Source organism: Meleagris gallopavo, chromosome 3 (assembly GCF_000146605.3).
Source record: "Meleagris gallopavo isolate NT-WF06-2002-E0010 breed Aviagen turkey brand Nicholas breeding stock chromosome 3, Turkey_5.1, whole genome shotgun sequence".
Lineage (NCBI taxonomy): Eukaryota > Metazoa > Chordata > Aves > Galliformes > Phasianidae > Meleagris > Meleagris gallopavo.
This window is the reverse complement of record NC_015013.2, coordinates 47,318,246-47,336,705: the sequence shown is the minus strand read 5'-3', so window position 1 is coordinate 47,336,705 and position 18,460 is coordinate 47,318,246. Positions and strand designations below refer to the sequence as shown.

At 41.6% G+C, this 18,460-nt stretch overlaps 1 protein-coding gene across 2 annotated transcripts; it reads left to right on the top strand.

Moving 5' to 3' along the window:
- The first annotated feature begins 6 nt into the window (after positions 1 to 6).
- On the top strand, positions 7 to 17,447 carry USP14 (ubiquitin specific peptidase 14). 2 transcript variants are annotated; one of them, XM_010708813.1, is made up of 16 exons: positions 7 to 24; positions 1,657 to 1,802; positions 2,386 to 2,418; positions 3,896 to 4,000; positions 5,281 to 5,384; positions 6,918 to 6,976; positions 8,874 to 9,004; positions 9,303 to 9,383; positions 10,161 to 10,240; positions 11,667 to 11,781; positions 13,126 to 13,191; positions 13,514 to 13,606; positions 14,487 to 14,615; positions 15,797 to 15,857; positions 16,505 to 16,612; positions 16,721 to 17,447. In XM_010708813.1, the coding sequence occupies exons 1-16, from the start codon at positions 9 to 11 to the stop codon at positions 16,870 to 16,872; spliced, it is 1,479 nt and encodes a 492-aa protein (XP_010707115.1). In that variant the 5' UTR covers positions 7 to 8; the 3' UTR covers positions 16,873 to 17,447. The 2 variants fall into 2 exon arrangements, with proteins under 2 accessions (XP_010707115.1, XP_010707116.1); XM_010708814.3 differs by lacking the exon at positions 7 to 24 and adding an exon at positions 1,376 to 1,470.
- Positions 17,448 to 18,460: the final 1,013 nt, after the last annotated feature.

The following is an 18,460-nucleotide window of genomic DNA, read 5'->3' as shown; positions in this document are numbered from 1 at the left end:
CCTCCGCCATGCCGCTCTTCTCAGGTGAGGCGGGCCGGGTGGTACTGAGGGGGGCTGGGAGCTGCGGGCGGAAGCAAGCAAGCAAGCTAGCAAGCTCTGCGCTCCTCTCCGAGCCGCCGGGTACCGCGATGGAGCGGTCCGCCCGGCTGATGGCAGCGGCGGGCGGCCGTCCTGAGGCACGTGGGGAAGGCCCGTGCCTGGTGGGGCTCCCGGGCGTCGTTCAGCTGGGCTCCTTGTGGGCTTCTCCCAGATCGGCGTGTTGTGCGATCCTGCGCTCCGTTCGTTCGTCCTTACTGCCCGTCGCACGCGTTGCCGAAATCTGCAGTCTTACCCTTTCGGGAAGATTTTAAGTTGTGGCTTCCCGTGTTTTGTGATGAAACAAACCCAGAAATGCTGGAGTAGATTTACTTCAAGCAGAAGTGCAGGTGGGACATAAGGAGAGGGCTGCTCCACTCAGGGTCTGCTAACTGGTTAGCACGCACATGGGTTGTTGTTACTTGCTGTGTTTTGCAGGCACAATTTCAGCTTTTATGCACATGTGAGATCAACTGATGTGAAGCCATCAAACAAGTGTTCCCTAAAAGCGCACTGTTGTGTGCCTCCCTGCCCTGTGCAAGTTAGCCTTGCAGGATGCAGGTAGCATGCCCCTGTGTCTGTGTGCTGGACGTTTCGCTGGTGACACAGGCTGTACTCACTGGTGTGCAGCAACAGAACCAGGGAATGGGCACAGACTGCAGCACAGGGAGCTCCCTCACGCTTCTTCACTGTGATGGTGGCAGAGCACTGGAACAGGTTGTCCAGAGGGGCAGCAGAGCCTCCTTCTCTGGAGGCTTTCAAGACCCACCTGGATGCTTTCCTATGCACCCTGCTGTGGGAAACCTGCTTTAGCTGGGGGTTGGTCTGAACTATCTCCAGAGGTCCTTTCTAACCCTTACGATTCTGTGACCGTGCTCCTACTAGCACGACCAAACACCATGTGACTGCTTGGTTCCAGGCCTGCACCCGTACTGGGAACAGAGCTCCAGGAGCTGTGTTTGCATGCAGGTATGGTAGGTGCTGCCAAAAATAAGGAAGGCGGCAGTGTAGGTCAGATTGCCAAATTATTGAGTTGTTGGGTTGGAAAGGACTTTGGGGATCATCAACTCCAACTCCCCTGCTAACGTGGCACTGTTAGGTTAGTGTTGTGCTAAAGGAAGCAGGAGGTGTGCTGTTCTGTGGGGCTTGTGTCAACACATGCTTACCACCTTGCGTCCACCAGTGTGGATAGTAATGTTTAGAGCCAAAACTATGGCTTTTAAAACTTGTTTGCTGCTGAAGGAGAATGAAAAACTTACCTGAATGCATGTCCCAATTTCCTACAGAAATTTGTTTGCAATGGACAGCACCATGAGATTGGAGGAGTTCACTTTATGTCTGCTTCGTTGTGAAGACTTACCGAAAGAATTTCGGATTCTCTCCTGTGCACTTACTGTGCGTAGAAGTTCTCAGTACACGTGTTGCCTACAATAGGATCTCCTTTATGCTTTGTAAGGGTGTCCTCTAATGTCAAGGGTGTCAAACTGTTCTGAGTCTAAAACTTGTAATATTGGTTCCATCTTGGTAATTATGTTTTTCGTTTTAGGAAATAATGTAGTTTCAAAATACTTTTGTTTGCAGTTAATGTGAAATGGGGTAAAGAGAAATTTGATGGTGTGGAGCTGAACACGGATGAGCCTCCAATGGTCTTCAAGGCTCAGCTGTTTGCCCTGACCGGAGTTCAGCCTGCTCGACAGAAAGTCATGCTTAAAGGAGGAACCCTGAAGGTAGAAATACATTTTTTTCCTGCATTATTTCTGATTTAATTATGCTGTGACATAATTAACAACATCCATATTTGAGTGCTTCTCTAGAATTAAACTCTCTCTACTTCTCAGAAACAATCTGTGTGATTTGTTGCCTGCTGCTGGAAATTTATGCTGAAAGTTTGTTGCTAAATGACTGGGAGGTGTACTGCAATTTTGAATCACTTTTTCGCTGATTTTCACAAAACTCTGCTGTGCTTGTTCAGTTGTTCCTTTTGAATGTTCCTAGTCTGGATGCAACTTTTTGCTTTTTAGCTGAAGAAAAGTTTGTCTGGTGCTTTGCTGGAGGGTTACCTCCATGTTGTGCAACGTGGACAGCTTTCCTAGCAAATTGGTTTACATCTGAACACCTTATTGAGAAGGTGACTTGGTTGCTTTTTATTTTTCTTAGACAAGGCTAATGATATGTAAATCCATCTTAATTGGGTATTTTGGATGAAATACAGTTGTATATTTAGAAATATGTGATAAATATTAATGAGTCTGCTCGCTTGTCTTTTGGTGGAAAGTAAATAACCTCTCTTTTATTTCACTTCACATACAGGATGATGACTGGGGGAACATAAAAATAAAAAATGTAAGTTCTAAGCAATACCTACGTTTTACTGCCTCGAGATTTATATATTTATCCATTTTGGCCTTTAAAGAAGAACATAAAGCTTTTGTGAGCTCTGTCTGAGTGGGTAGTTCCTTTTTTAAAACCAGGCCTTGGTGGAAAATAGTTGTAGACTTGTTGCACCCGAGCGCTCTTAGTGGCTCCTCCCTGGCTGCTCCTTGTGCTGGGGATGCTGAAGTAGCCACTCTGCCTGCTGCCTTTCTCATCAGCATTCTGAAATTTGTTCTCCTGTACTAGATGGCTGTTGTCAAAGCAAAGCCCTGGGTTGTGCTTATTGGCACTTTTGAATTTGCTCAGTGAGGAAATGAGAAGTAAACATTTTGTATTTCTTACCTGCATAATGCCGAAACAGGCATTTTTTTGTGTGTGTTTTCAATCGTTTTCATTTCTGTAGGTATCTTGTAACATCTCTCTGTTGAGCAGGTTGAGTCAGTTAGTGTGATTCTTACCCTTGTCATTAGTTCCTGAGCACCTGTTAGAGCCTGTAGCAATATGTTGCAGCTACAGTAGCAGAATTGCTCAGCAAAAAGTCCAGTATATCACCAGTCTCCTCCTTTTCTGCGTACTCTCATGCTTACAGCTGCCTTTATCATTTAGTCATGATTTATTTATGCTTTCAGAGCAGTTTCTTGCACTTCAGCCCATCCTTTTCCTTAAGGTGTTCTTATTTGTAGCCTTCAGATAGCCATTTTTTCCCTTTTAATAGACCTTACCCGGTATAGATGTTTTCCTGTTGAACACTGACAAATTCCTTTTCCTTGTAGCAGTCCCGGAGGCATGGTAATATGATTTCTTTTTTATCCCCTGAATTTGTCCTCCTGCCTAAGCTGACTTTTTGATGAGTTTAACATCCTTGGAACGTGCCAGGCCAAAGGGTGTTACTTCCTGTCCTGCTTGCTTTTCAGGTGGAGAAAAATTTCTGTACTCAGTGCTGTAGTCCCAATTTTGGCCAGCATCTGTCTGACGTGTTTCCCCTGATTCTTGGCTGAAAGGGAGGATCATTTTTTGTTTTGAGAATTCTGATTGTGAGGTCTCCTGGGCTTTTTTTGATTGAGAATCTCAAGTGTTGCAACTGTTCTCCTATTGGAAGTCAGCTGCTCGGTTATCCTTGGTTCCAAGGTTCTTTCTGAAAATTAAGGGGAAGGGGAATATTTTCACTGGGGTCTTCAAGATGCATAATCCCCAGTGTTTATCAGGAAGGGAGCTTTTTTGAACACTTCACACTTAGGTTACTCTGTGATTGTTAAATGCAGTTTTGATTGGAATCTCAAGCTGTCAGCTACTGGCAAGAAGTGAGTTCTGTAACTCTTTTCTGTAAGAGAAAGATCTATCTTATGTCTGGGGAAATACCTTTAGTATGTTAAGGGCTTCACGTTCTGTTGCTTTTAAGGAAATAACTGAGCTTAAACATTCATTGCTGTTTTTATTGTGTTCCAAGGGAATGACCTTATTAATGATGGGCTCTGCAGATGCGCTCCCGGAAGAGCCCATTGCTCGGCCCGTCTTTGTGGAGGACATGACAGAGGAGCAGCTGGCTTCTGCTGTAAGCATGTTACCAGCTTCAATTCCTTTGTAAACTTTTGAATAGCAGCAAGTGCTTAAAAGCTCAAGTACTAGTTTTTAAGTTGCTTAAAGGTGTGTTTTGAATCTGTGGTTCTTCTGTTTAGCATTTATATCATCTCAAACGTGAAATTTATATGGATGACCAAGTTAAAGTATGGGATGTACTTTAAAAGTCCAATCTCTAATGCTGTCTTTAAGCAGGCAGTTGAGTAAATGTACTAAAAAGAGCATTGCTGGTGCTCTTAGAAATGTTTTGTACTACCCTTGTACTGCTGTCCTGAGCTGTACCTGAGTAAGAGATGTGCAAAGGTCTTTCCTGCCTTCATAGAATAGAATCATAGAATTGCTCAGGTTGGAAAAGACCTTAGAGATCGTCGAGTCCAACCTAGCCATACTACCCTAACTAACAACACTCTGCTAAATCACTGCCCTGAGCACAGGGACATGATATGCCTTCATATTTCTGAAGGGAAACCAGAGGTGGTTTGTGTTCTTGTTTGTTCTCGTTAAAAGCATTGTTACGTAAGCTTGTCTTTCTAAAATTAAAGTAGGTTTGACATTATTGGATTGGGATTGGATTATATGTTTTCCTGGGAATAACGGAATCATTAAGCTGTATGCTTTCCCCTGACAGCTACTCAAATATGCAGGATATCTGCAAAACAGTGAAACCAAAAAAGAGCTGTTTTGTTGTGATTTATGGTGGTTACTAAAACTGGTTAGTGCAATTATTACTTGGCCTTCACATTTGCCAGCAGTTGTGTAAAAAGAGCAGATGGACGGTCTGTCACAGAATTCCCGAGAAGAATTTAAGTAATGCTTTTGTCTCTGGCTGTGAGCTTTATCCTGTTCAGAACTGTGCTGAAAACTGTTTGTAATTAAAACCCCAGTGTTACTTACAAGTGAACTCATGTGGAAATTTCACGGAAATAGAATTTTAAGGTCAAAACTTGGATTGAATCATAATTGAACTTTCTAACTGACTGCCTGCTTGAAGAATATGCTCGATAAATTAAACGTGCAGAGCAAAAAAGACGCAAAGTGTTCTTGGATGTCCTCTGAAAGCAATGAATTGTGAAATAGACTCGTACAGTCAGAAAATGGCTCTGGAAAACTCAACCAAGTAGTCTGATGGAACATTCTAGGTTTTACTCTTCTCTGATGGTTCCTTTTCTTGCAAGTTTATGTGCAATTGCAGCCTTTCTGAAAGAAAGGCTTCCACGGCTCTCTAGTCAAGCACCCTTGTGCATTTTTTGGTAGATGGAGTTACCATGTGGATTGACAAACCTTGGCAACACTTGCTACATGAATGCTACGGTTCAGTGTATCCGCTCAGTGCCAGAAGTGAAAGAGGCCCTTAAAAGGTAGGACTCAGTATAAAAATACATGACTAGAATGTTTTCTTTAGCTTATGAAATAGCATGCATTTTGTGGAACAGTCTTTTAATACTATGGATTACTGCAACGCTCTTTAAATCTGGTAAGGATTAATAGGATGATTAATTAAAGTCTGTACTATGGCTTTGCTAGTCTAAACTTTTAAAAAAGATTTAAACCAAGTATTTGTTGGAAATAGCTTTTAATGGAGAGAATGAGTTTTGCTTAACTAAAAGGAAGGCTTGTTTAGAATGCTTCAGCAGGCCTGCTGAACTCTGAACCTTCTTTGTGTTATTTGTATGAAAGAATTGTATGTGACTCTTCTTCCTCTGAAGAATGTCTTTTTTTTAAAATTTGATGGCTTTATAGCATAATATGCTTTCAACTGTGAGATTGTGAAGTTATTATTCATCTTTTGGTACTTGGAGATAAAACAGCAGGGTTTTTTGGGAAAGCCATGGGTGTTACAGAAAGGAATTGGAGTTTCAGCGATGGGTAGGGAATGGAAGCCATGTCCATCAGAATCTGTTTCATTAGTTCTGATTGTAGAATATCTGTGATTCTGGATTAAAATATTGAAATGACCAAACTTCTTTTTGTGAGGAATCTAGTAGAAACTTCTTGAATATTGTAAAGATCAGAGGAATAGAAGAGTGTGTGGCAACATGAGCCTGAATTTGTCCTCCAGATGAATTACTGTGAAAGAACCGTTAGCATGGGGTTTTCCACTGGAGAGCTGGCCTCTGCTTGGCCTCCTCTGCTTGGTGATGGCGTGGGAGGGTATATGGCAGTGGGAGAGAGGTGGATGGTCTTGAATGGGGAAACTTTACTGTATGGCTTTGTTTCAGCAGTTCAGTTGATCTCTGCAAGGGTATTCCCTCCCATTTTTGAGGAGTGACAGGAGGCAGGTCTCCTGTTCATCACTTGAAGTCCGATCTGAGATTGCATAAGAATGCATGAGGCCTTCCTTTGGCTCGAAGGTTTATGTTCTTTGAGGAAGGCCTATGTTCTCCATGCAGGTGGTAAAATTAAGAAATCTTTCAAAGGGGAGTGCTAAGTTCTCATAATGTGGGTGGGCTCCCCCACATTTCCAGTGTGGGAAATGCTTCTGTCTGCTCCAAAATGCATCTCTGTTTTTCTTCTGCTATGAAGGTAGGAATGACTCTGTCATTTTATCTCCTGTCCGTGAATGTGTTTTTTTTCCATGCATCTAAAGCAGCTGTGGCATACGTTTCAGAAATAGGGTAGCTTCTACTCAAATATTTTCTTGGTTTCTTTAAAACAGGATTGCATCTTTGAGGAAAATGAATTAGGGAGGCAGCATTTGTGTGTTCTCAAGGTTGCCAGTTTTTCTGTGCTTCCATGTGCTCGCAGAATAACCAAGACTTTGATATGAGTCTTTTCTTCAGTTACTTTGGTTTTAATGATTGACTTTTTTTGATACCTTTCTTTAAATTTAGTTGCCAACTTGAGTGCTCTTCATGATTTGAGTGTAAACCATACAAATTCTTCTCTTTTAGGTATGGTGGTGCCTTAAGAGCTTCAGGAGAAATGGCCTCTGCTCAGTATATTACTGCAGGTTGGTGTTTAGAGAAAACACAGGCTTTTAGGCTAGAGTGTGATTTCCTGTTAAATGGAGGTGAAAATTGCAGTTAGAGCTCAGCGTGTATTTCTTTAGTGCATACACCTTAGGAATTTCCGATCTGCTAGCATTGGAGAACTCATTTTGCTTGGTTAATGTCTTTAAAAGCTGCAAAGCATACATCACTGCATGTTACGTAGCCGCACACTAGGAAAAATATACTCAGTGTTAGCTAGGCTTAGATAACAAGTGTTCATGTCATACTGTGTTGCACGTAGGCAAATAGATTGGAGCTCTCTAAGGCAGACTCCATCCATCTGCTGTTTGGATCATTTTGCATAGGAATATTTTCATGAGCAGTTCTTGGATTCACTTGATGGCAGGCTAACGCAGCACCCATAGCATATGTATTTTATTTATTATTTTTTAAATGCTTTATTGTCTGAGCTTTACTGTTTGGGTGGTAGCTGATGCTTAGTGGTCTTAATGGCCTTAGTGGCTGCTGGTCTTAGCCTTTACTCTGAAGAACCCTACTGACATAAAGTAATGTCTTAAAAAGGAAATTACTCTTTGTCATGTTGATCTGGGTGCTCACAGTTTGGGAGCTCACCGTGGCCCCTTATCTCCAAGCTCTAACTAGAATTCTAGTTAGACCCCTTAGACTTGAACAAGGGTACTACTTGTCCACTCTTTCTTTTTTTACTCTATTTCATTGCCCCACTATGATGCTGGGCCAGGACACTGGGATTTCTACCAGTCCATTTAAGGAAAACAAAACAATATAAGGAAGGAAAGGTCAAGTTTGTGGGTATGCCTGCTGATCGAATTGTGGGGTGGTAAGTTCAATGGTTACTCTATACAACCATGCCTGCCCCTCCCCTTTCCGCTGCCTTTACTTTGTGTCCCTTATTTTCTTTTTAAGGTGACAGCTCTGCTTTTTAGGAGTCGTAATGGTTAAAGATCTGAGTTATTTCTTAGTTAACTGTCTGGTGCTCAGTTGGTCAAGAACTCCTGCATGACACGTAGGGCATTTTTTAAATTACTGTGTCATCTCAGTTGATCCTCTCTCCAACATCAGTGAACACATTCTTTAAAGAGGGGCAAAAATTGACCTTGGTTCCATATAATCTTGCCTATATTCACCAGTTCAAAATTCTATTCAGTAGTGTCTCCGCTTGTGAGTTAGTGACTGTGAGACCATTGCCTACTTCATGGGATGGTTGTGAGGGTTAACAGATGTCTCTGAAGTGATTTGTCAATGTGAACTGCTATAACATGGTTTGTTAAGGCGTTCATGAGAGCGTGTCCAGAGCCAAAAAGAAAGCCATACGTATTGTCATGCAATCATATCAGTCACTGAATTGCACATAGTCGCTGGACTGTCTGCACACATGTATCCACGTACTTCTTTTCATGGGTATTAAATCAAGCATGAGTGCTTTCTAGATATTTTAGCTGGAAAAAAAAGATTTATTTTTTCTTTCCAAGTAGTTGGTGGAACTTGAGCTGCTTTGGAGCATAGATTGTGAATGCCTTCTGGTCTCTCTAGGTGTTGTCTCACTGTGGAAACATTGTTCCTTAGATGTGTCTTAAATGCAATCCGAACTACTCAAGAGTGTTCTTCTTTTCTTCTTTTAGCAGCCAGGAGAGTCAAAACACGATGCGTCAAACTCTGAGTTGTCATCTGTACCTTTGCAAAGTCACGTTGACAAATGAGATTTTAGGTGCACCTGTTGTGCCACCTGGACAATTTGGCCCTGTTTGGGAAAGGCCAAGTTGGGCACTGTTAACTGATCAGTCTTTAAATATTGCTGTCGTTTTACTATTCTTTTTAAACCTCCTGATATGTTATAAATGTTTTTCCACTTCTCAAAACGTTCACTTTTTTTTCAAGCTCTTAGAGACTTGTTTGATTCCATGGATAAAACTTCCTCCAGTATCCCACCTATCATTCTCCTGCAGTTTTTACATATGGCCTTCCCACAGTTTGCAGAGAAAGGTGATCAAGGACAATACCTCCAACAGGTAAAGAGTGATTATTAACTCACTCCTTGAAAGTTCTGTATTATCTTGAAAGTCTTAACACAATGCATAAATGTTTTCCTTCTTCTGTGAAAATAATGTAACCCAGTACATTCTGTCTTTTCCATTGTGTAGAAAAGTGAAATGTAATTTCAAGTCCTATTTCCTATTGAAAGGATACGGAGATAAATTGTTAGAGAATTGTTACATTTGGTTTTACAATGTGAGGATGGATGATTGTAATGCTGTTCTTTAAATCATTCTGCTGTTAGTCCTATTTCATGTTCTGTTCCTGTCCTAGGATGCTAATGAGTGCTGGGTGCAGATGATGAGGGTATTACAGCAGAAGCTGGAAGGCATAGAGGGTGATACAGTGATGGAGGTAATTGTGGTCTCACTCTGACTGGAGTTAGAATTTATAATATTGTACTTAAACTTCACATAATTTTTAAAATCATCTGTTCACTGAGTTCTTTAACACGTGTCTGTAGTCCAGTAAGTGAAATTGCTTTCTGGTGACTGATCAGGGTAGTGCTGTCTATTTTGCAAGCTGTGCTGTAGTGTATTTTTTGGAGTACTTTTCATTTGGATCTTTTAGGGAGTGTTTTGGACCAGGGTGGATGTGAGTATTTGGCAGTTGGCCACGGTAGCCTATGAATCTAGCATACAAGAACCAAAAACTGATGAAAGAACATCTTTGTGTCTGAAAAAAAACAAACCAACAACAGTCTTCTTAGGTAAACAATTGCTGTTCTAAACAGAAGAGAACTAACAACCTGATAAGAAATAATTTATATGATAAAATCTTGGGAAGAAAGTGACTCTTTTCTTCCTCTGCAAATGGTTTTCTGGAGAACCTTGGCGGTAAAAAAAAATTGATAGACTACTCTAAAATTTAAAGACAGATTTAACTTGTGATGTGGCACATTTTGATTGAAATCTTGCTTGCTGATATGCCTTGAGATGGCCTTAACAGCAGTGGTGCTATAAATGCATTTCTTCTAAAAAGTTTTACACTGCATACGGGGATGGGCTAGGAAAAATGCATCTGAAGAAAGGTGAAGGAACAGGCTTCAAGGAATTGAAATAAATGGGGTTATTAAGTAGACTGTTTTTACATGCTATTTAAAGTTATGTCATGAGAGGATTTGTTTTACAGACAGACTCTGGAACTACAGCAACAGCTTCTAAAAAGAAGAGTTTAATTGATCAGTTCTTCAGCATTGAATTTGAAACTGCGTATCCTATAGACTAAGGCAAGGCATGTGGGGTGTTAATGATTTTGTGCTTCTTTAATTGAGTGCAGGGAGGATGAAAAGCATCATCTAAAGAAGCATGGAAAATAGAGACTTGTTGGGGAATAAAGGGAATGATGTATTGCAGGAGTACTCAGCAATTAAAGTGAAGTTTGCATATACTGTGAGAAGGAGATGAAGGAAAATAATGGAAATTTGCAGGAAAAAAACCCCACTGAATTTAAATACCAGATTTCCTTTCCAGAAAAGACTTCCAGTTATCTGCTGTGAGGCTTCTGAGATGTTTTATCCAAGTAAAAGTAGTTACCTTCCTAAAATAGCCTTTTTTTCCCCCTGAGCGTTGCAGATAATCTTGGTGTACTAAATGTGGACGAATGATGAGATGGATTTCTCAAGAAATAAATTAGATACTTATCGAACAATATGTAAGAAATGTATTCAGCTCCCAGCTTTCTAGTAGCTTTTTTACAGTGAAAACAAAAAGGAGATGACCAGGTGGGGGTTATGTGACCTGCCAAGCAATTGCTCTTTCCTTTTTTCCATCACAAAATCATCAAACTGACCTTGCCTGAAAGGTTTCTATTGTGGGCTTTGCTCTTTTGAAATGAGGAAGAATCCCGTAAGCCGAGGTGTTGTATCTCATAGCTTGGTAGTAATGAAGAATCATAGAATGGCGTGGGTTGAAAAGGACCACAATGATCACCTCGTTTCAACCCCCTGCTATGTGCAGGGTCACCAACCAGCAGACCAGGCTGCCCAGAGCCACATCCAGCCTGGCCTTGAATGCCTCCAGGGATGGGGCATCCACAGCCTCCTTGGGCAACCTGTTCCAGTGTGTCATCACCCTCTGTTGAAAAACTTCCTCCTAATATCCAACCTAAACCTCCCTTGTGTCAGTTTTAAACCATTGCCCTTTGTCTTATTGCTATCCATTCTTGTAAACAACCATTCCTCCTCCTGTGTATACACTCCCTTCAAGTATTGGAAGGAGTAAAGAAGTTGAAGAGTAGACCTCATATTTTGAGTCATACATCTTTCTCCTTACGCTGTGATGTCTTTTATTCCTCAACTATTTGAGAGAAGCAGAATGGGTAGTTAAGAGGAATGCTGGATAGGCCAACAATAGGAGAAGGAGACCTGTTAGGAAAGCTGGGTTGCAAGCCTCCTGAGTGTTACTATGGCAGCATTTGTAGAATGAGTACATTCCAAGCAGTCAGAAAAGTATCTTGTTAGAAGAAAGTGGATTAAAAAAATAACATCACAACAACTTGAATGGATTGATTAGAAGAATGTGTGGAAAGTAATGAAGAAATAAACTTCATTTCAACAAGGAGGGCAGTTTTCCCTAGTGCAGCTCCTTCACTAGTTCAGCTCCTTGGTGCACAACGGTTTTCCTTAATTTTATGAAGCATGAAATGTACAGAAGCTGAAGAAGAAGAGGTAACTAAAGGAAAGGAGAATCAGCTTCAGCTCAGCTGCTTTATTAATCAAGAAGTGAAATATCTGTTTACAGGACTAAAACTGGTAAGTCATTACAATTTTTCTTTAATTGAAATTCCAAATGATTTGGGTTTTGTGGTGGTGGTTTTGTTTTTATTTATTTATTTTTTTAATTTACCGTTGACTTGGAATTCTGCTGTCCAAACTTCAGTAAGTTCCAAGATTTTTTTGGGGGCGTGTTGTAGATGGAAATGAAAATGAATTATGTGTTAATATGAAGCAGACTTCAGCAGAGCTGTTTGTTTTTTTGTTTTTTTTTTTTAACCCTTGCTGTGGTCTTCCTCAAACAGGTATCCATATGCAAACCAACACGTAGTTTTAACAGGAGATATTTTTCATCTGTCTTGCATTACAGACTGAATAGAATCATAGAATCATAGAGTTGCTCAGGCTGGAAAAACCTCAAAGGTCATTGAGTCCAACCACGACCTAACCATACTACCCTAATTTTAACAGCCCACCCCTAAATCATATCCCTGAGCACTGCATCCAAATGATTTTAAAATAAAGCAAGCTGTAAATAGTTCTCCAAAAGTCAGTTCTTAGTTAGGCTGCTATTTTGATTGCTGTGTTTGAAGGGAAAGCAGCAGGTAAGGGAAAAATGAATCTTAATCCCTTGAATGTGCAAACATTGTGCTCACTGCTTTTACAGAGCGTTTCTGTAAGACTAGGAGTGAAAGCAGTGATTTGGTTTGTGCAGGATTAGATCAGATTGTATGGTTCTCAAACAGTCTCTATATCTGCTTTACCTTTTTGCAGAATTTGGAAGGAAAAATAAGATAAAATAGTTTAATGCTCACAGAGTATGAAAAATTAAAAAAAAAAAAGAAAGAAACCTCGCTTTCAGGCCAAAAAAGGTCAGCTAAAATTCTGATGCTGGATTGCCTGTGGCAGCAAAGAGTCCCAGTGCTAACAGCCAGGTCACTTCTTCCCTGACTTGGGAAAGGTCCCCAGAAGTGGATCTTTGCCGCCCATCTCCTTATACACAACTCTGCCCACTTCAGACCAACAGCTGAGAAACGTGCAAATATTTGTGCCACAGGAAACTCGAAATTTGTGTTCCAGGCATGACACGGCACAGCACATTCGTAACCAAACCCAGATTCTTCAGTTCTAAACTGCGGTTTTCTTGTAGAGTAATACATTCTGCAGAGAGAAACAGAGCCTTGTGAGGTCTCATGAATGGTGGATGTGGAGCTGGACAAATGGATGGCCGTGGTGGTTGTGCCAAGAGATTTCAAAATGCCTTATGACTTAATGGCCAACAGCAGTGGAATGGATCAAGAAGAATGTTCAGTTTGTTTATCCATGCTGTGCTTGAAGCTCAGTGCTTTATGATGGATGTGTCTGTTGTGCTTTTTTGAACAGCGTCTTCAAGAGGAAATCACCAAACTCTCTCCGACTTTGCAGAGAAATGCACTCTATATCAAATCTGTGAGTGGTGTTTCTGTTGCTCTTTCTGTATTTTTTTTTTCTTTAACTGCTGCCAGTTTTCTATCCTAAAACACAAACTTATTGCTGCATGCGATTCATGTTTATAAAGCACCTCAATATCCACTACTGAGAAATTTAAGTTCAGTTGTAGATTATTTCTTTGAGTACGGTGCTATATAGAACTGCAAGAGGGGAGGCCTTTTATTCCTCTATGTACAAAAACGTTCCTGCAATACCCTGTAAGTTAGGATGAAGGTGTTTAAGGTATAAATGATCTGTGGATATACCTGAATTAATAGCATCTTCTAAACTTCTTTTTTAGTCTAAAATTAGTCGCTTGCCAGCGTACCTGACCATTCAGATGGTTAGATTTTTTTACAAAGAGAAAGAGTCTGTGAATGCCAAAGTTCTTAAGGTAAGCTTTCTGTATATTAAAGCTTAGTTCTTCTTTATGCTTTTCATTATGGGTAGATGAATAATGCTTGCAGGTCATTTACTAAATTGTTTTCTTTAAATTTACTTTTTAAAAATATTAATAGTAGAATTTCATTGCTTGAGTATGAAGCAGCTTTGTTCCCTGTTACCACAGAATACCAGAATCATTAAAGTTGGGAAGACCATTAAGATCATCTAGTCTAAATATCAGCCCATCCCCACCATACCCATTGACCACATCCCTCAGTGCCACATCCACACAGTTCTGGAATGCCTCCAGGGACAGTGACTGCACCACCTCCCTGGGCAGCCTGTGCCACTGCATCACCACTCTTTCTGAGAAGAAATTACTCCTGATATCCAGCCTGAACCACCCCTGGCACAACTGGAGGCCATTTCCTCTTCTCCTGTCAGTGTTACCTAGGAGAAGAGACCAAGCCCGCACCGCGCCACAACCTCCCTTCAGGGAGTTGTAGAGAGCAATAAGGTCTCCCCTGAGCCACCTCTTCCCCAGACTTAAACAATCCCAGCTCCCTCAACTGTTCCCTGTAAGACTTGTGAGGGTCTGTTGCACAGCTTTGCTGCTCTTCTCTGAACACACTGCAGGCCCTCAATGTCTTTCTTGTAGTGAAGGACCCAATGGTGCTGCATGGCAAACTGTGCTACCAAAATAGGCTGGAGGGGGGAAGTAAGGGACGATATTATATACATTGCTGTATGCACTTCAGCAGATGAAGTTATCATAATACATCGAGTCTCATTTAGTTGGATTTGGTGACTTAGGGAGAATGCTTCCATGTAGAGTACGAAATTGTGCATATTTTCCTTATGCTGTTTTCCTTATGCTGTTTACTTCCTAGGATGTGAAATTTCCTCTTATGCTGGATGTGTATGAGCTGTGTACGCCAGATCTTCAGGAAAAAATGGTTTCCTACCGATCAAAATTCAAAGATCTTGAAGACAAAAAAGTAAATCAACAGCCAAAGAATGTGAGTTTTGTGGCAGTTTCATGGACAGTTTGATTAATGCAGCGTACACCTGAAATACTTTCAAACAAATTTTGATTATTGATACTATGGGCTGCAGCATTACGTGCTTATTCTAGAGTCTCCTAATCTAATGAGATTCTTTGCTTGTATTCACTGAAGGATCTCCCCACAAGCCCTTTGTGTTCCCGTCAGAGTTGCATGTTAGTAAATTGCTCCAAGTTACTGCTGGTATAGAAAGGTCTTCAGTTTCACGTGTTCAAATACTTGAGCATAGCACCTTGTCACTGTTGTTGATGTTCACTGAGCAAATCGACGAATCAGTTGTTTGCAGTCAGTGTTCCAAGTGTTCTGCTGGAAGCAGTGAGTTGAATTGCTTCTCCTTTTAACGTGCTTTTTTTGGAGATCAGAAGCAGGGCGCAGAGCTGTACAGCTGCTGCCTGCCCCCTTCCTAGTGCCTGCAGAGAGCTGTACGGGACGTTCTGCTCGTCTCGTGAGTCGTGTTTAGAACATACTTAGCAGTGAGCTAAAAGGCTGTGCTCTGAATGCTTAGTAAAGTTTCATTTCCTATCCTGTCTTACATATTCTAAAACTGACTTCCTTTTTTTGTTTTCCTTTGATGAAGGAAAAAAAGTGAACTAAAACTGTAGTGTGTTCTGCTTGTCTTTTCCCATTGTAATTCTTGGCAGTTCCATGTAAATATGTGAATAAGGCTTGCACCCCTTTTTACACATTCAGGAGTGAAAAGAGCTGTTCTAAAGCACTGTGTGTTGGCACTTGGTCTGCCTGGGATTTTCTCATAACCACTTCTTCTGCCAGCAAGTCCCTGGCAAGGAATGGAACCTTCAGTTGCAGAGTGCCTTTGGTAGCCATGGTCAGGGCAGTGTGTGCTACGATGGTTCCACAGAATTGTAGCGGTTGGAAGAGACCTCTGGGAGTCTTCAAGTCTAACCCTCTGCTAAAGCAGTTCCCTGCAGCAGGTTGCTTTGGAAACTGGTGCTACCTAGATGAGGTTTTTGGAGGTCCAGCTAGAAGTAATTGCAGTAGAATCTGTTTCAGATTGGAATAAAAAAACTTTAGTTGTAGACACACATTTAATCAAATGCACAGTTGGTCTTTGGTGAGATTGTGCCAAAGCTTTTTCAAGATGTGTCCTCATTAATTCAGCTCGTTCTGTTTTCCAGTTGAATAAAAGTGATGGTGCACAGAAAGAAGTTAAATATGAGCCCTTTTCTTTTCCTGATGGTGAGTGTGGGGAAATGTATCTGGTTTGAAGTTATTTTCTATTTACTCATGCTTAAGTGGATCAGACAGAAGGAATACTTGAGAACCCTCCTTTCAATGCATTTGGATATTCACCTTCAGAAAGAGATGGAAATATAAGGAATTGAAAGTTTAGGCAAGTTAAAACCTAATTGTCATATGTCTGACAAATTAATATATGAAAAATATCTGCATTTGCAGATTTTGCATACGTTTGCATGGAACGTGCACTCATTTGTGTGTTCCCCTATCAGTGGGGGGGGAAAGGTGGAACTGAAGCAAAAACTGGGAAGAGGACTTTCAAAACTCACCCTGAGTGCAGAGAGCAGCTGATGTTGAAGGAAGTGTTGGCTGAACCTGTCCCACAGTACCGTGTTTGCTGACCACCTACCACCTGCTGGATGATGCAGGCTTTGCTGTGTGTGCACCTCATCCATCTGCACAGTGAGGTCACAACATAGCCTATGGCCTGGCTGAAAGCTGCTGCTTTACTCATTTAGAACTGTGCTGCAACGAAGGTTTTACACAGCTACAGTGCTTCAGTGTGGTGAACTTGTCTTTGTTCTTAAAAATAATAAGATTGGTCCTTTAAGAAAAGCTTAAGCAATTTTTTTTTTTCTTCCTTTCAGATATTGGTTCTAATAACTGTGGCTATTACGACCTGCAGGCAGTACTAACGCATCAGGGCAGATCAAGTTCCTCTGGGCATTACGTGTCCTGGGTTAAAAGGAAACAAGGTGAAAAGAAAGTAAAATGGCGCTGGGAAAGGAGGGAGCTGATGGACTGTCAGCTCTCTTCCTGGTGCTGCCCTTCTGTTACAAGCAATCTCTGTGTTTTTCTTACAGATGAGTGGATTAAGTTTGATGATGACAAAGTCAGCATTGTTACACCTGAAGACATTCTGAGGTTATCTGGGGGAGGAGACTGGCATATAGCCTACGTTCTACTCTACGGGCCACGCAGAATTGAAGTAATTGAAGACGAAGCTGAACAGTAGCCTCCGGTTCTGATCATTCTGCCTAGGTGTGAAATAAATGTTGATTACTGATCACTTCTTTAACCCCAGAGCTTTAGCAGGTGGATACATAATTTGTTCAGACCTTTTCGTTTGAAGAGGGACGTTGTTTAAAAACTGATCCATGTACCAATTAGTCACTACGAGACTGGGCTGCCCACGGTGGTAGTGACAATACTTAAAATAGCTTTAATGTCTTGCAGAAGATAATTTTTTTTTTTTAAACAAGCCTCTTTTCCCCCATTCCTCTCTAATGTCATCAAGTATTTATTACACACCTACTCTCACATTTGTTACTCTTGCATGGTTCGTACCACAGTGCAGTGGCTGTCCATCCTCTGCCTCCTGCAGTGCTGCTGTCGGGCAGGTAGAAGACAAACTGTCTTCTCCTTGTGTAACTCAGTGCTGCTGCCCATAGCCAACAGCCGTGGCTACAATCAAGGGTTCTGCCCAGCCTGACCTGCTGATCAGTCTGCGCTGTTGCTGGCATTTCATGACTTTACAATAAATTGTGATCAACACTGTGTCTCCATTAAAAAAAGAAATTGGTGGCTTGATAGCGTAGTTAGTATGTGTCTCTTTTCACTCCTTGGGCCATCACTGATGACTGTCTTACAGCAGGCACTGAGGAAAGGCACTTCATTTTTAAGCTGTAGAGGGGCATGGGTCAGTGCTCAGGCTTCTGTTTAGCATCTTCCCCCAAGGGACAGAGCACTGCTGATGGCATTGATGACAAAGTTTGGCAGGAGTAAAAGAAATCCGCACTTCACTGTGCACAGAGTGACACAAGACAGATCAGAGAAGGATGGCATCCAGATTAAGGGCAGCTCAATGCCAGCCTCATGCCTTGAACACAAGCACTGATATTACAGTTCATGCTGCAGGAATTGGTAATAATTCACCAAGCACAGCTGCTTCATTCACCATCTGTTAGGGCCTTCCTTAGCCCCAGCTTTCCCAGTGTCGAGGCCATGGTACCTCAGCTACAGAACACCAGGGGAAATAACAGGTGTTAAAAGATGCTCCAATTCAAATGGCCATTGGAGATCCTTCCCTGATGGTCGTGATGCCACCACAACAGGCCCCAGCCAAAGCTCTAGCGGGCTACAACATAACAAAACACTTGATCTTTTTCAACAAAGAACAAACCCAGCTACAGGAACAGCTTGTACTCATCCAGCAAGCTGCTCCCTGTCCCAGAACACACTGCTGCTTCATAAACAAGGAAATTTTCCATCCCAGTTCACACCAGAGGGAGGAGTTCCTATGCAGGGAGAATCTTCCAGGCCGAACAAAGCCTGCAGCACTGAGGATGCACACAATGCCTCATGTCTCCCACCCAGCCCCATTTCCTCAGTGTCTCATTTGCCAGCAGGTTCAGTAGCGTGCTCTAGAGCTGCCAACACCTACAGGAGGATGTAGGAGTCATTCCTCTTGAGCCCTACTATGAGCAACTCCAGTCCCCAGTCTCCCTTTTCCATCATCTCTGATGAATCATGCAAAGGATAATTATTTTCTCAAAAAACAAGGGAAATCTATGAATATTATAAAAAGGGTTTATTGTTTTTTT

Bases quoted from the DNA above. Each gene is read 5' to 3' on its own strand.
- USP14 (XM_010708813.1), top strand. The intron at 5,385-6,917 runs GTAGGACTCAGT...CTTCTCTTTTAG, and splicing joins GTGAAAGAGGCCCTTAAAAG to GTATGGTGGTGCCTTAAGAG. The intron at 6,977-8,873 runs GTTGGTGTTTAG...TTTTTTTTCAAG, and splicing joins TGCTCAGTATATTACTGCAG to CTCTTAGAGACTTGTTTGAT.